The sequence below is a fragment of the Ambystoma mexicanum genome, chromosome 7p, assembly GCF_040938575.1.
Source record: "Ambystoma mexicanum isolate Mex_15411 chromosome 7p, UKY_AmexF1_1, whole genome shotgun sequence".
In the NCBI taxonomy this organism is placed as follows: Eukaryota; Metazoa; Chordata; class Amphibia; order Caudata; family Ambystomatidae; genus Ambystoma; species Ambystoma mexicanum.
Window position 1 is genome coordinate 830,500,503 of NC_090939.1, and position 12,857 is coordinate 830,513,359.

At 49.5% G+C, this 12,857-nt stretch overlaps 1 protein-coding gene across 1 annotated transcript in view; it reads left to right on the top strand.

The window, feature by feature from the left end:
- Positions 1–3,110: 3,110 nt before the first annotated feature.
- Positions 3,111–12,857, top strand: part of FGF14 (fibroblast growth factor 14) — a 1,600,952-nt gene continuing 1,591,205 nt past the window's right edge. Inside the window, exon 1 of the mRNA XM_069636997.1 lies at positions 3,111–3,318. Coding sequence (XP_069493098.1) covers positions 3,111–3,318 — 208 coding nt within the window. The remainder of the gene's footprint in view (positions 3,319–12,857) is intronic.

Here is a 12,857-nt window from a genome sequence, read left to right on the forward strand (position 1 = left end):
AGTATGAGCGACGATGATAAGTAAAAGTTCAAAATTCAGAAATGACCTAAAAACAGCATGCAAAATCGTGAATGCCTCACTGTTGCAGCACGCCTTCGCAGTGACCGCGAGTGAATGCTGCCGAGGATATTTCAGCGTCCTGAGTGCTGAGTCATGACAGTCGAGCGACTGTGGGTGTGTCACGCGAAGCCAGTGCTCAATTGGCTGAAGCTGGACTGGGGCAGCACTTCCTGGTCGATTCAGTATGAACGCACTGTGATTGGTGGATTAAGGAGTCTGTTTGTGAATACTGTGGAAGTGTGTCCCTACGGCATTGAATCTTGCACAGCGCTCGGTCGCTCGATCGCTAGTGTTGTTGAGAAGTATGTTATGCAGACTTTCCAAGTTAACGTGGGTAATGGCACCCAACTTTCATATATTGCACGATTACATCAAAACCCAGTGTATTATTATGCCGGAATATTAAAGCAGAAAGTAAGTATTGGCATGTTCACGCTAGCATTGTCAACACTGGGAAAATTTGCAGGAATGCGGTCTCCCTTTTGTGGGGAATACTTCGTATTTTTGAAGTCTAACACAGCCTAAAAGTTCTGAACAAAGCCCCCTATATTCGCTGTTTACACGGGGGGTGGGCTTGTGATATTTTGACACCTGCTGTATTTTTTTATTTATTAGTGTTGTCTTGTTGTGATATAGGGCCCGATTCATGGAAATGTGCACAGAAATCCTGCAAGGGCCGTGCTCCGAGAAGGACACTGTGTGAGCCAGAGCACAGATTAAAAAATGTGCACCATGAGTATTCATGGAATTTTTCGCACAAAGTAACCATATTCGCAAGTCGCAGCCGGAATGCACCTGACACGCCCACACGCAAAGCATAAATAGCCTGATCAGCCAGATTTGCATGCTCCCTTAGGCGCAAATACACGCATCCTTCAAATAGTGTGTGGGGTCCCCCGCAAGCGGTTTGCATCTCGAGCACCCTGCGCAGGGTCCCCCATAACTGTTTCTGGCACCCCAACAACCTGTGTATGAAAAATTGTATCTCGGTCTGAACGTGGAAAATCTGCGTACAAACCCCCGTAAACCGTTCCTGCACCATGCTGCACTGCTTACGTGCATCCCTAAGTAACCGGTTGCATACATGCACCCCGAAATCCGACATGCAAACCCACCTCTGCCCTGTAAATACTACATGCAAGTGTACTTACACCTACCTGCCTTTGGTTCGGGTGGCGGATCATATGAAGGACTTGCCTGGCCATTTCGTGGCCAAGAGGTTTCGCGATCGACGCGCAATTGTGGGCGGGCAAGGGAATGCCTGCAGGCCATCCCTAGGCATGCCCATTTTTTAGCAAGTGATTCCACATTCTTGGTGTTCCACCCCCTTCCCAGCCCTCTGCGCAAGCCACACCTATGGCCTGCGTGGAGTCACAGCAAAGGGCCTCGACAGTTTGCAGAGACGTGCCGTACCACTGCGAACTCCGCGCAAGTCTTTGAAAAGTGCTGCGCATTCGATTCCATAAATCGACGAATGCTATTTTGCGCGCAGTTTGGAGCCCAGGTACTCTATTTTCCACGCAAATAATTCCATGAATTGGGCCCTCAAGGAGGTCTTAGAGTGTACCTCCTCTGGCCAATATCCTGGACTACTCCAGCCAAGGACAGGTGGTGACCAGGGACAGAGAAATTGGTAGTTTTGTTCTGATCTTTCAGTGATGTAACTCATTTGGTCCCGAAAAATGACAGTATGACTGATGTCCTCTCAGCTCCTGCTCAATACCAGGTCCAACAAGTTCCCCCTGGTGTCCTCCTATTTACTGTGACCAGCCCTAGGCTATACCACTGTGCTTGATTTCCAACCGAGCGTGCCGGTGGCCCAGTCCACATGGCCATCGTGCCCACGAAAAGGCACTTACTTATGCATTCACTACAAGAACCACGAAGGAGAGATAGCAACGGGCGCTCTGCTGGCTGTAGGGTGGCACAGGTGGGCGCAGGGTAGCCCCAGCGAGGAGGCGGGGAGGAGGCTGCAGCAGGCAGGGGGCAGGGGAGCCGCACAGACAGAGGGAGGGGGGAGGGAGCGGGAAAGACTGCAGCGCTGACACTGCCCTCGCCGGGCCGGCTCAGGCATCTCACCCGCCGCACGTCACAGTCGAGCCTCGGCTTCCCAGGCAGCCAACCTGCAGCCCCCGCCCCGCGCCCCCGGTGCATCCCCACCCGAGAGCCAGAGCCGGGATCGGCAGTAGCAGCTTCAGCACCACGGTCAGCAGCCAGCCAGAGAGGAGCGGAGGAGGAGGAGCAGGCAGGCGCAGGCCACCCACCGCAGCCAGAGCTCAATGCACACCGGCGGCCGCGGCGCCCGGAGCAGGGAGAGAGCCCGAGGACAGGCACGGGAGCCCCCGAGCAGCGCCCACCGCAGGCAGCAGCAGAGACCCGGCGGCAGGGGACTGAGCGGCGCCGCAGCAGAGCCTGGGACTAGGGTGGCATCACAAGCCTGCTGCTGCGGGCACGGATGCTAGGAGACTCACAGGGCAGCCTGGCTTCCCAGGGGGGGTTGCGGTCCTTCGTTTTGCCTCTTTTATTTCTTTTTGCTCGCGGGGAGGCGACCAAACAGGCAGCTGCCCCCCACTAAGATGCCTGGCCCTCTGGCTTGCCTTGACGCCCTCCTGCACCCACACCACCGGTCCTTGTAGGCGATTGCAGGTGTTTCTTTTTTTGGCTTTGGGGGCGCTTTTTTTGGTCTTCGCGGCCTCCGCTTAGTTCCCGAGGCCCCTCTGCTGCTGGGCAATCGCCTTCACTTTTGCACTTTGCAGCGGCCCTCGTTCTCTTCCTCTTCGGCTCTCATGTTGGGAACGGAAATATCGCACGGCCTTTTGGTGGAATCCGCAACGTCGGTCTAAAGAAAGAAAGAAAGAAAAAAAAACACGCACTCACAGAAACATCGCTGGGATCCCACAGTGACTCGGTTGGCCCGTGGATGGGAAAATAGAAACAAAAGTAGGGCTTTGCGCTCGAGCGGTCTCCCCAGAGGGTCCGGAGCGGGCGAGAAGGTGGAGAGGCCGCGAGAGCGCCAAGTGGGGGACGCGAGGGGCCGCACACCGTTTTCTATGGTGAAGCTAGTGCCGCTGTTCCGGAGGACAAGCCCGAAGCTCCTATTATGCAACCACAAGGATTTCTTCGTCCTCGGGGTGTCTAGGCTGCTGGATTGCTTTTCGCCCAAATCAATGTGGTTTCTTTGGAACATTTTCAGCAAAGGAACGCATATGCTGCAGTGTCTTTGTGGCAAGAGTCTTAAGAAAAACAAGAACACAAGTGGTAAGCGGGGCGGGTGCACGCGCGCCACCTTTCTGCCCAGTGCCTCTTTGCTGTGGTGGTGTGGTGGAGGGAGGTGGGGGTGGGGGCGGGGGGCAGGGGTACTGTTCAGGATGCAGCGCACACAGGCCAGGCGCCAGAGGGATGGGATGTGTGCCTTTGCGTGTGTTTTGTGTTGGCAGGCACACATCCGGCGTCCTCTGGCCACCCTGGATGAAAAGGGTGCCCCCGGTGCGATGTTAAAGCGTGTGTCCAATAGGAAGTGCTTGGAGAGAGAGCCCGGATGACAGGGACACCAGCACAGGTGTCCCCAGCAGCACTTTCGGATTAGGTGGCAACGCATTGGCATGCTTTTAAGGCAAGGTTTAACTTGGCACGCTGGTGTCTGACACGCACATTGGCTCGGGGTGCACACCTTGAAAGGTGTAAGCACCTTGGCGCCCTCTCAAGCCGCTGGTCATCAAAGGGTTAAAGTGGGACTGTGGACGGAAGCGCGGTGGCGGCTGGCAGTGCCAGGCGGCGTTGAGCGTGCAAGGCACCGCGCTGCCGCTTTGCCACGATGCGGTTGAAGCAGGAGGGCTTCCCTGGGGGCTGTGTTTGGGGCTGGAGCGGGTGTGGGGAGCACATGTGACATCAGCCAATGGCACACGCGAAGGTTTCGAAACATGGTCGTTCTTGTTGTCAAACTGGTGACTGGGCCGCGCTGCTGGGAGCGAGGCGGTGTCTAGGATGGCAGGGTGCCCCCCCCCCGCCCCCACTTGCGTTGTTTTGGCTCTGCAGTGCTGCTGTGCCCTCGCCTCATCCCTCGACAGCGGATTTGGTTCGGCCCAGGTTTTGAGGAGGCTCGTGGGTGGTCTACGTGCGCCTGGTTGACCCTTGGTTTGGCCGCTGGCCTCAGGCGGAGGAGCGGTTCCTGAACCTATCCCCCCCCCACCACACACACACACACACACACACAACGCTGGCACTGCAGTGTAGTAGATCATATCGACCCGAGCCTCTCTGACACACGACTCCCCCGCCCCTCCTTCCTCCCCCAGAGGCAACAAACACCCGGGGGGGCTTCCACCGCTCATTGGAATACACGGGGCCCGGGGGCTAGTGGGGCTTACACGGGGGGTCCCTCCGAAAAAGCACAGGGCTACCAGTCGCGATGGAGGGCGGCCCTGGCTCCGACAGGCTCTCTGGCGCTTCTGCAGCAAAGGCGAGTGCCCCAGAATACCAAAGAGGGGGCCTGCTTCCAGGGGTGCGCGTTACATGCTCGCGTGCGGGGAGGGGTGCACATGTTGCCGTCTGTGGAGGCCACACTGCGCTGTTGACATCACGGGTTACCGCAGTGGCCCGGCTCAGCTGCCGGGGGCTTGGGCTGTGTGAGCGTGGGCGATGCTGCACCGCACGGTGGCCCCTGAAACCCCTTGTCCGGGAGCCGACGCGGGTCCAAAGCACCACCCCCGCCCCCCCCCCCCCTCGCCGTCGTTCCGCAGCATTGACGGGCCAGCGTAAACACCGCTCAGAAAGAGCACGCACACTGGCAGGCCTGGAAGCAGAGAATCCCAAGTGGGGGGTCAGCAGCGCCTCTCCGAAGCTACTGCTGCCTTCGGGGATATAGAAATGGGACGGTGTGTGTGCACGCTGGGTATTACAATACTTACCCTTCCCTGTACAAGGGAATCGTTACCCCAGCTCCCCGTGTGTGCCAGGAATACCGCATGGTGTCCGTAAAAAATAAATAATATATATATATATATATATATATATATATATATATATATATATATATATATATATATATATATATATATATACAACAACAGCTCGGCATGTACTGCGTTACCCCAGAGAGGGTCCCGAGGCCCCTCACTTTCTGTCCGAAATGCAACGTCGGTATTTCGAGTCATTCATGAGCAGTGGGGTAACCGTGCCATTTCTGCACGCCCCACGCCGCCTGTAAAGTGTCCATTCGACATTTCCGCCTGCTATAAGCGAAGATGACAAGCGAGCGGCATGCGCCTGCCCGAGCCGTCCGGGGTGCATTTTAGGAGTGCTAAAGCCGCTCTCTCTGGGGGGTGATGGATAGCTCCTTCCCAGTGTGCACTTGTTGCGAGAGATTCACATCTGTTGCCGGACGTGTATTCTGTGTGTGTGGGGGGAGGCAATGCAGCATCGACACAGCGGCCATCCTTGCGACGCGGCGTGTAAACGGTTAACGGCAATAAGCCGGCCACTGCGTCATTAAAGCAGGCGCGCGGGCTTTGCCGGGCCTTGCCGTGGCTGCTTCCCGCAGCACTCGTGCCTTGCATGTGTGTTTTACGGCTTGTGAGGCGCTTGCTGCACCTGCCCGGGCCCACTACGACCAGTCCACACCAAACACAAATAAACACCTTGGCCCACCAGTCACTCTTTTAACTTTTTCTTAATAGCAATTTACACATCCTTTCAAACATTCACTGAAGAGACAGTGCACTCAACAAAGCTTGCCCCTGTCCCCAGTGAGAGCAGGTCAGACGGCTCCAAACCTTGACCCGTCACCCCACCACCTGCACTTCTGACGTTCTCCCACCTAAATAAATCTTTGCCCAAGACATTCCTATGGGAAAAAGCTTTGTTTCCTGATTTTTCGGACGTAATGTCCCGCACAGGTGGGTTGAAATGTTGGCATGTATGCACGTATGACCCTGTGTCGTCTCGCTAGATAACAGCAGCGCACAGTTCGCATGTGCAGTTCGCTCTCGCTCTCAGCGGCTAGTTCGGGTGCATGTGGGCGTGGCAGCTGCGTGTCGCTGTCCATTATTCCCAGTGCTGAACTTTTAAAGTTGAAACCACCGCAAACAGTTACCAAATCACCAGTCACGCCCTTAAACACAAACTTGCGAGCACACATACGCGTGCTATCGGTATGGTGGCAACTAAAGAAACGTGGTATGAGAAATGTCACTTGTTAAACAGTGAGTTCTATCACACGGGACATTTAATATATAAGGTGCATAGTAAATACTGAATGGAGTTAATACAGATTACCAACCCTTTGCAATACTCTTTTCTATGTAAGCCAAACTTGAATTATCCCATGGAATCCCATCTCATACTTACATATTATATTAAAACCAAATGACAAATGGTATTAGTTATCAAGGAGCATAACAATTCTTTTTTTTACTTTATGCAAGATCACCATCAATGTGTTTTTTATATGCGCTGGTTACCTGGCTCCCTTCTGATTTCGGGCCCAGGTCCCTTCCCCGCCAGTTGCACGTCTGCACTGCCCCATTGCAATCCTTGCACTTGGGGACTGTTTCTGTATTCCTACCGCCCTACTAACACTTGACACCTGACGTCTGCACTTACCCATGCACTTGCCACCAGCTGGCCGCACTTTTATTTATTGTCTTAATTTATTTTACTGTTATCCTGTGTACTGCACTGCCCCCTCCCCCACACTCCCCTCTCCCTGCCTTTGCACAATCTCAATGTCACCTGTCCTAGTAGGATCGTTGTCTCTGTCTTCCCCCTGTTCCCCCCCCCTTGCCTCGTCGCGCCTTGAAACACTTGTGTAGGCGCGTCATATATGCTGTATCATATCGTATGTACGCCTATCCCCTGCTCCATTGTGTTTTCTTTGATTTGTTTTTTGTTGTTGATGTTATCAGATAATTAATTGGATTTAAGGATGGAAATGGAGGACTTAATGAAAAAGTTTGTTAAAAAACGAAATAATTTAATAAAAAATTGTATTTGAAGCACGTGTTTAGCCTTTACGCCTAGCTCATATTAACGCCCCAACAGCATGAAGTTAAATCAATTTATGACATCGAATTCAAGACCTCGATCTCCGCTAGTTCAGCTGAAGTAACTAGCCAGACAAAAGGTTGACTTGGGTTGCATGGTGTTTTACGGAAATTCCTCAAGTTGTATGAACTTTTCACCATTTCTGTAGGAGTTTATGGTGGCCACAATACTGGTGAGATCTTCTCTCAGAGCAACATCTTCCGAAAGGCCTGCTAGCCGTAACAAAACAGCAGCGCGTGCCACTTCCCCTCTCAAAGAGACTGTAGCCAGCATTGTTCATTAGTGCTGTTTACCATGAGGATTGGTGTTTGACTGCCTATGTGGTATGGTATTGGGGTTTATATAGTGAACTGCTGCCATTTTTACTGCCTCTCCATATGTTTTCCCAACAGCTTGGATAACAAGGTAACGTATGCTTCTAGAACTTTCTGGGCAATAGGATTCAGGTTTAAAGGCAAGCATGACCTTTCAGGATACTTTGAATAGGGCGGGACGCATGGGTCAAGGATAGGGGGTTGAAGGAAAAGAACGGAGTCTGATGACATCAGGATCTGGTTGAATGTCAATTCAGGTTACCAGTGAATATGGATGATCCCAACTGCCGCTCTCAGTTATTAGTGCGCAAGCCAAAGTCTCAAGCAACAGCCCGTTCTCACTTTGAGGCTCAAAGAACTCCCGCTTCTGCTCCCCAACAGATTCCAGTCGAACGTGGCCGAAATGACACCCGGTTTTCAGGATAACCATTCAGTATGAAAATTCGTCCACTTTATGTCCACTGCATGCACAGGATCCGGTGTGGCTTGCCGAAAAACCTGGGTTGGATTCAGGCAACCCGCCTGGACTGACAAGCGTGCCTACTTGGAAACCCATACCTAACTTTCACATTGTTTTTTGCCCTTCACTCCCGAAAACAACATCATGTTATTTGTTTTAAATTAATCCTTCCCTTACCAGCCCCTTCCCTCATGAATTTGTCTTTATGGAATAATATAGTCCAGCCTATGTCTGTACCTTTGTGTACCCCCAGTCCCCCCCTCTTTCCTTTTGAATAAAACTGTTGTCCCCAGATTTGGCCAGTGTGTATTTGTGGGGTTGGGGGATGGACCGGCCACTGCCCCCCACCCCCAAGCACACCATATAGCCCCGCCCAGCCCACTGCACGCCAGGGCTTCCCCACCCGCACAGCAAGCCAAGATTTGTAAACACCCTATTCTATTTCCAGCAAAATAGAGCTGGTGATAGACACATCGTTTAACAAGGCCTCTGTCCTGTCCTGCAGGGCCATGCCAGGTCCCAGTAGGGCTGCAGGGACAGTTCCAAGAGCCTTGCTGGGAGGACAGTGGCCTGTCCCCTCTCGCAGGGCTTTCATTGTTGACCACAGGATGACCTTGTACCCAAGGCACGTCCAGGGTACACGCGGGTGGACGGAGCGCCCCCACTTTTTCGGAAGTCCCCCCACTTTTTTCATAGGGCACTTTGATAAGCCAATTTCTGGTGACATCACATTCAATTGGTATGTTAATGAGTCAGCCCCACACTTTGTTTTTAGGACTTGACCCCTGCTTGTACCACCTGAAACTCGGGTGGTTTGAGTTATTCTCAAACTAGTTTGCCCAGCGTATATCTTAGCCTGGTATTGCAGAGCACAATTAAAATTCCCCATCTAAAGTACAAAAGGATGTGGAAAATGGTAGCCTGCTCGTCCCATGACTGCTAACTCACGAAACATCAACTACCAGTCGCAAATTGCAACACTTAGGGTCGCAGTGACCAACAAACCATAAATCACCATTTACTCTGCATCTGCAGTGCAACATCCCTCCCCTCCCCCAACCCCACATGCTGGACTAAAGTGCAAACTAAACAAGGAAAGGAAAGCTACCACAATTATTGTGTTGTTATTTTTTTTTTTTAAACTGTCGTCAGATCTGGTCGCCACACAGGGATGTAGAATGCAATTTAAAATTCGTCCTACAAACCAGACAATGTTATGTACATTTATTATTTATTTATTGTATTTTAATGTGCTTTGCTCACAGAGAACTTTTCACAGAACATATAACAACCAAATAATATAAAAGACAAGACAATGCAAAAAAAGATTCAAACACATACATTTCTAGTAAAAACATTCATAAAGCATTTATTCAGCATATTATAATCTATTCTACAGTCCCAGAATGCAAGAGTTTGGCCACTATTTTCCAAATTCGATATAATGCAATCTGCAAATGAACAAGCCGAGAATGTAAACCATACAAACAGCATTGCTCGTGTTTCCAAGTTTTACACATATGCACGCTGCCAAGCTTCTTACATGCTGTCATTACATGTCCGGGGGATTCGAGCACGTGTCACATCTTACAGATCCTACAATAGCCATTTTCAATGGGATCATTTTGGAAGACCCTTCCAAGGGTTGAATGAGGCATACTCAGGAATCTGGGAAAAGCCTAAAGGGAGCTTGTTTACCGGCACTCGACCATAAGCCATCATGAAAATGATCATTCCTAAATTCACAGGGAATCTTCAAACTTTGATGGTATTTGTCAGGGGGCATGTAAACACGTGCCTAACTGCACGTGGATAGGTCTCAAGCAAACTGCGCAGTGACGCAAACACGCGCATTCTTTTCCCAGGGCCACTTTGTATGCAAAGGCGCAGCACATTTTTTCCACGAGTCTTGTTGGGTCTTCTCTCCTGTATGGCGTAGTGACAGGACAGCGCTGCCGCTCTTATCATTTTTTCCTCCTCTTATCACAATCCGTCCATTTTAACATGTTTTATACTGAGAGCAAGTCGTGTAGAGATCGCGAGACCAACATATCGCAATTAATCCATTGGAATTCAATTAGAAACATTGTTAAAAAAAATCACATTTCTCTCAGAAAACCCCCATCCAACCTCTATGTGCATGGTACCACTTTTGCTGTCTGAATATTTGTCATGTAATGACAGCACAATACAAGAGTCCTGGGGTATCCTTCTTGCAGTTTTCTGATATGTGATGACTGTAAGATCAGACAGGATTCTTACATGTCAGCCATTGCAAATCCCAACAGATGATTCCTTTTAATGCTTGTCTCATTATCTTCTGAAGTGTGACCTCCAGCTCTTTCCACAAGTCACAAATCGCTGCACAAGCACACACCCTATGGACCCAATCTCCTGTTGCCTTAAAAAAGTTAGAAGAGAGGCAATTGATATCTGAGTTCATTACATTCAATCGGTCTGGCCTAAAATACCACTTAATAGACAAAAGTCAGTTTCCAAGTCAGTTGCATTCTCATAAAGGTAGAAGTTCTCCAGTTTCCTCTTTTCATTGTGCTACCAACAACATCTCAGTGGATTCTCGTCCATCCAAAATCACTCTAGGCCTTCTAAATTGTGATTCCTTTTGGTATCTTTTGAATGCTGCTTTCCTTTTCCGCCTTCCTGTCCACTTAATACACAGCGAAGATGCACTGTGGTGTGTGGTCAGTCTGCTAGGGACCTACTCGTCTGCTTCTTGAAGTTGATCAACATCATGCATGCATATATTACAGAATGTGTTGTTAGAGTCGGAGGCCCCAAAAAGTTGTGGTCGCAAAAAGAGCCTTCGCCATAAACACACAAACTTTTTGCTTACATGCAACCTTGGGATGGTGGATGCACTGGCGGGCGGCACACAGCCACCGCAGAAAGACGCAAACCCTACACAGTTACTTCATTTGCATGGGAAAAGTAAGAGTGTTAAGGGAGTCATTAACGGGCGGTAATTCAAAGTAGGCTTAAATCCACACATGATCAAATCACAAGAAGGCGGTTGCTGAATAAAAAAATAAAAAAAAGATCCTAAAATGTGCTGTTGTTTGGCCAGGTTGGAGATCTGCAACCTTTGGCTCTCTAGATGTTTTGACTACAACTCACATTAGCAATAGCCATGGAACTGTGCAAAGTGTATTTTTGCAGTGCAAAGTCATTTTGTACTGCACAAATGACTTTGTATTGACTTTACACCGACTTTGCACTGCAAAAATACACTTTGCGCATTTCCATGAATCAGGGAATCATACAAATGCAGTTAAAAGAGAGGATTGCACCCGAGGAATTCACTACAGTATTTAGGTTTCATTTAAATACCTGATATAACAAGATGTCAATTTCTGGTTCACTACTAGAAGGGCTCGAAATTAAAGATAGATAAGCAGGAGCAAAAAGCACCTCTTGGGTATCCAGCTTTAACCAGGGACCAGGAGCTACCACTGGGGAACTAGGAGCTAGTAAATAGCGTCCCTCAGCTCTAACTGCCACCTAACATGCACACTTAGCATTTTGTCCATTTATTGATGACCCCTTATTGTTTAAATGTCTTATTGATGTGACCTAAAGTTTATTTATAGATTTCCCAAATGCACAGAGTTAAATTCAAACAGATGTGTTTGTTCAACATCACTTGGCCAGGGGAGCCAAAAGTAGCTCCTGGTAGCAATTGGTTTCAAGCTAATCAGGCTCTTCGGGGCCACAAGCAGGAGCTAAATAGCTCCCAGCCCCCCTCAATCTCAAACCCTGTAGGAAACACTTGTGCACACGATTCCACCGGCTTTCTTTCACCCCACACCTGGAACAATGATATACACAAGAAACACACACATTAAGAGACTTGTAGCTGTGTAGCTTTGGAACACAGCCAGACACATTCTTAACATCAAACGTCATCCTTAGACGCCCATGTCCCAAAATATATAGTATTTGGTTTTGTCCATAATCGACACTATATGCCGTGTCACCACACTGGGAACCAGTGAAGAGTACGTACCATGGCTGCCATGTGGTCACAGCGGCTAAGCTTCTGAATGAAATTCATGCGCGTGCTACAAGTTTTCATTGCAGCTCAGAAGCATGGGGGCTCGATTCAAAGATGAGTTGTTGTGACCCCGTAACTCTTTGAGCACCATGCGTTGTAGAGATCTATGAGACTTCGAAAGCTAACAAATTGTACCATTGCAGCATAATATTTTCACCTAGTCCAATGATAGTTTTTGAGGGGTTGATTTCACGGGAACGGTTCCGAAATAAGTTATCATTAACCGTGACTTACCCTTACTGACTCATGGTACCGCTATTCGATTCACAAAGAAGCTACTATGAGTACGTTCTGGCGTATTCTTGACGTCATGTGTAAGTCATACAGCACGCATAGTAACTTCCTATTAACTTCTCAGTGAGTTGATTGTCCTCATCCGTAAGTTGCTTGGGATCATTCCAACACAGAAGATGACGCAGCTTCTAGCTTGCACGCTGCAGCTAATCGGATTGCATACAGAGGAAATAGGTGTGTGACTGATTGGAAGCTGTGAGTAGACATAAGTGAGTGCAATCAGCACCACATCTTTTGACAACCAAATTCAATCTTCTCTGTAGCCAAAAGCTTGGCCAAATGCAGTGGCCCTGGTAAAATGTTTTCCAAAGTCTCTCTGCTCTTGTCAGACAATGATCTGGTTGTTCTAATGAACCTAATCTCCATGAGGCCCTGCCAGGCAATCGGCCTCCTATCGGACCACTCTGCCGTCACTTATATCATACCCAAATTTACCTTAAACTAATTACAGTGGACCCGGGGAGTTACTATTGACATGTAGTAAGACACCAGGAAACAGTGTTCTCGCGAATGAAAGCATGGAGATGGACATCTTCGTAGACATTGAAACACGTGTGTATAGGTGCGCTATAAAAAAAATAACATATAGTATCATAGTGATTAGCCCCCGGTGCAC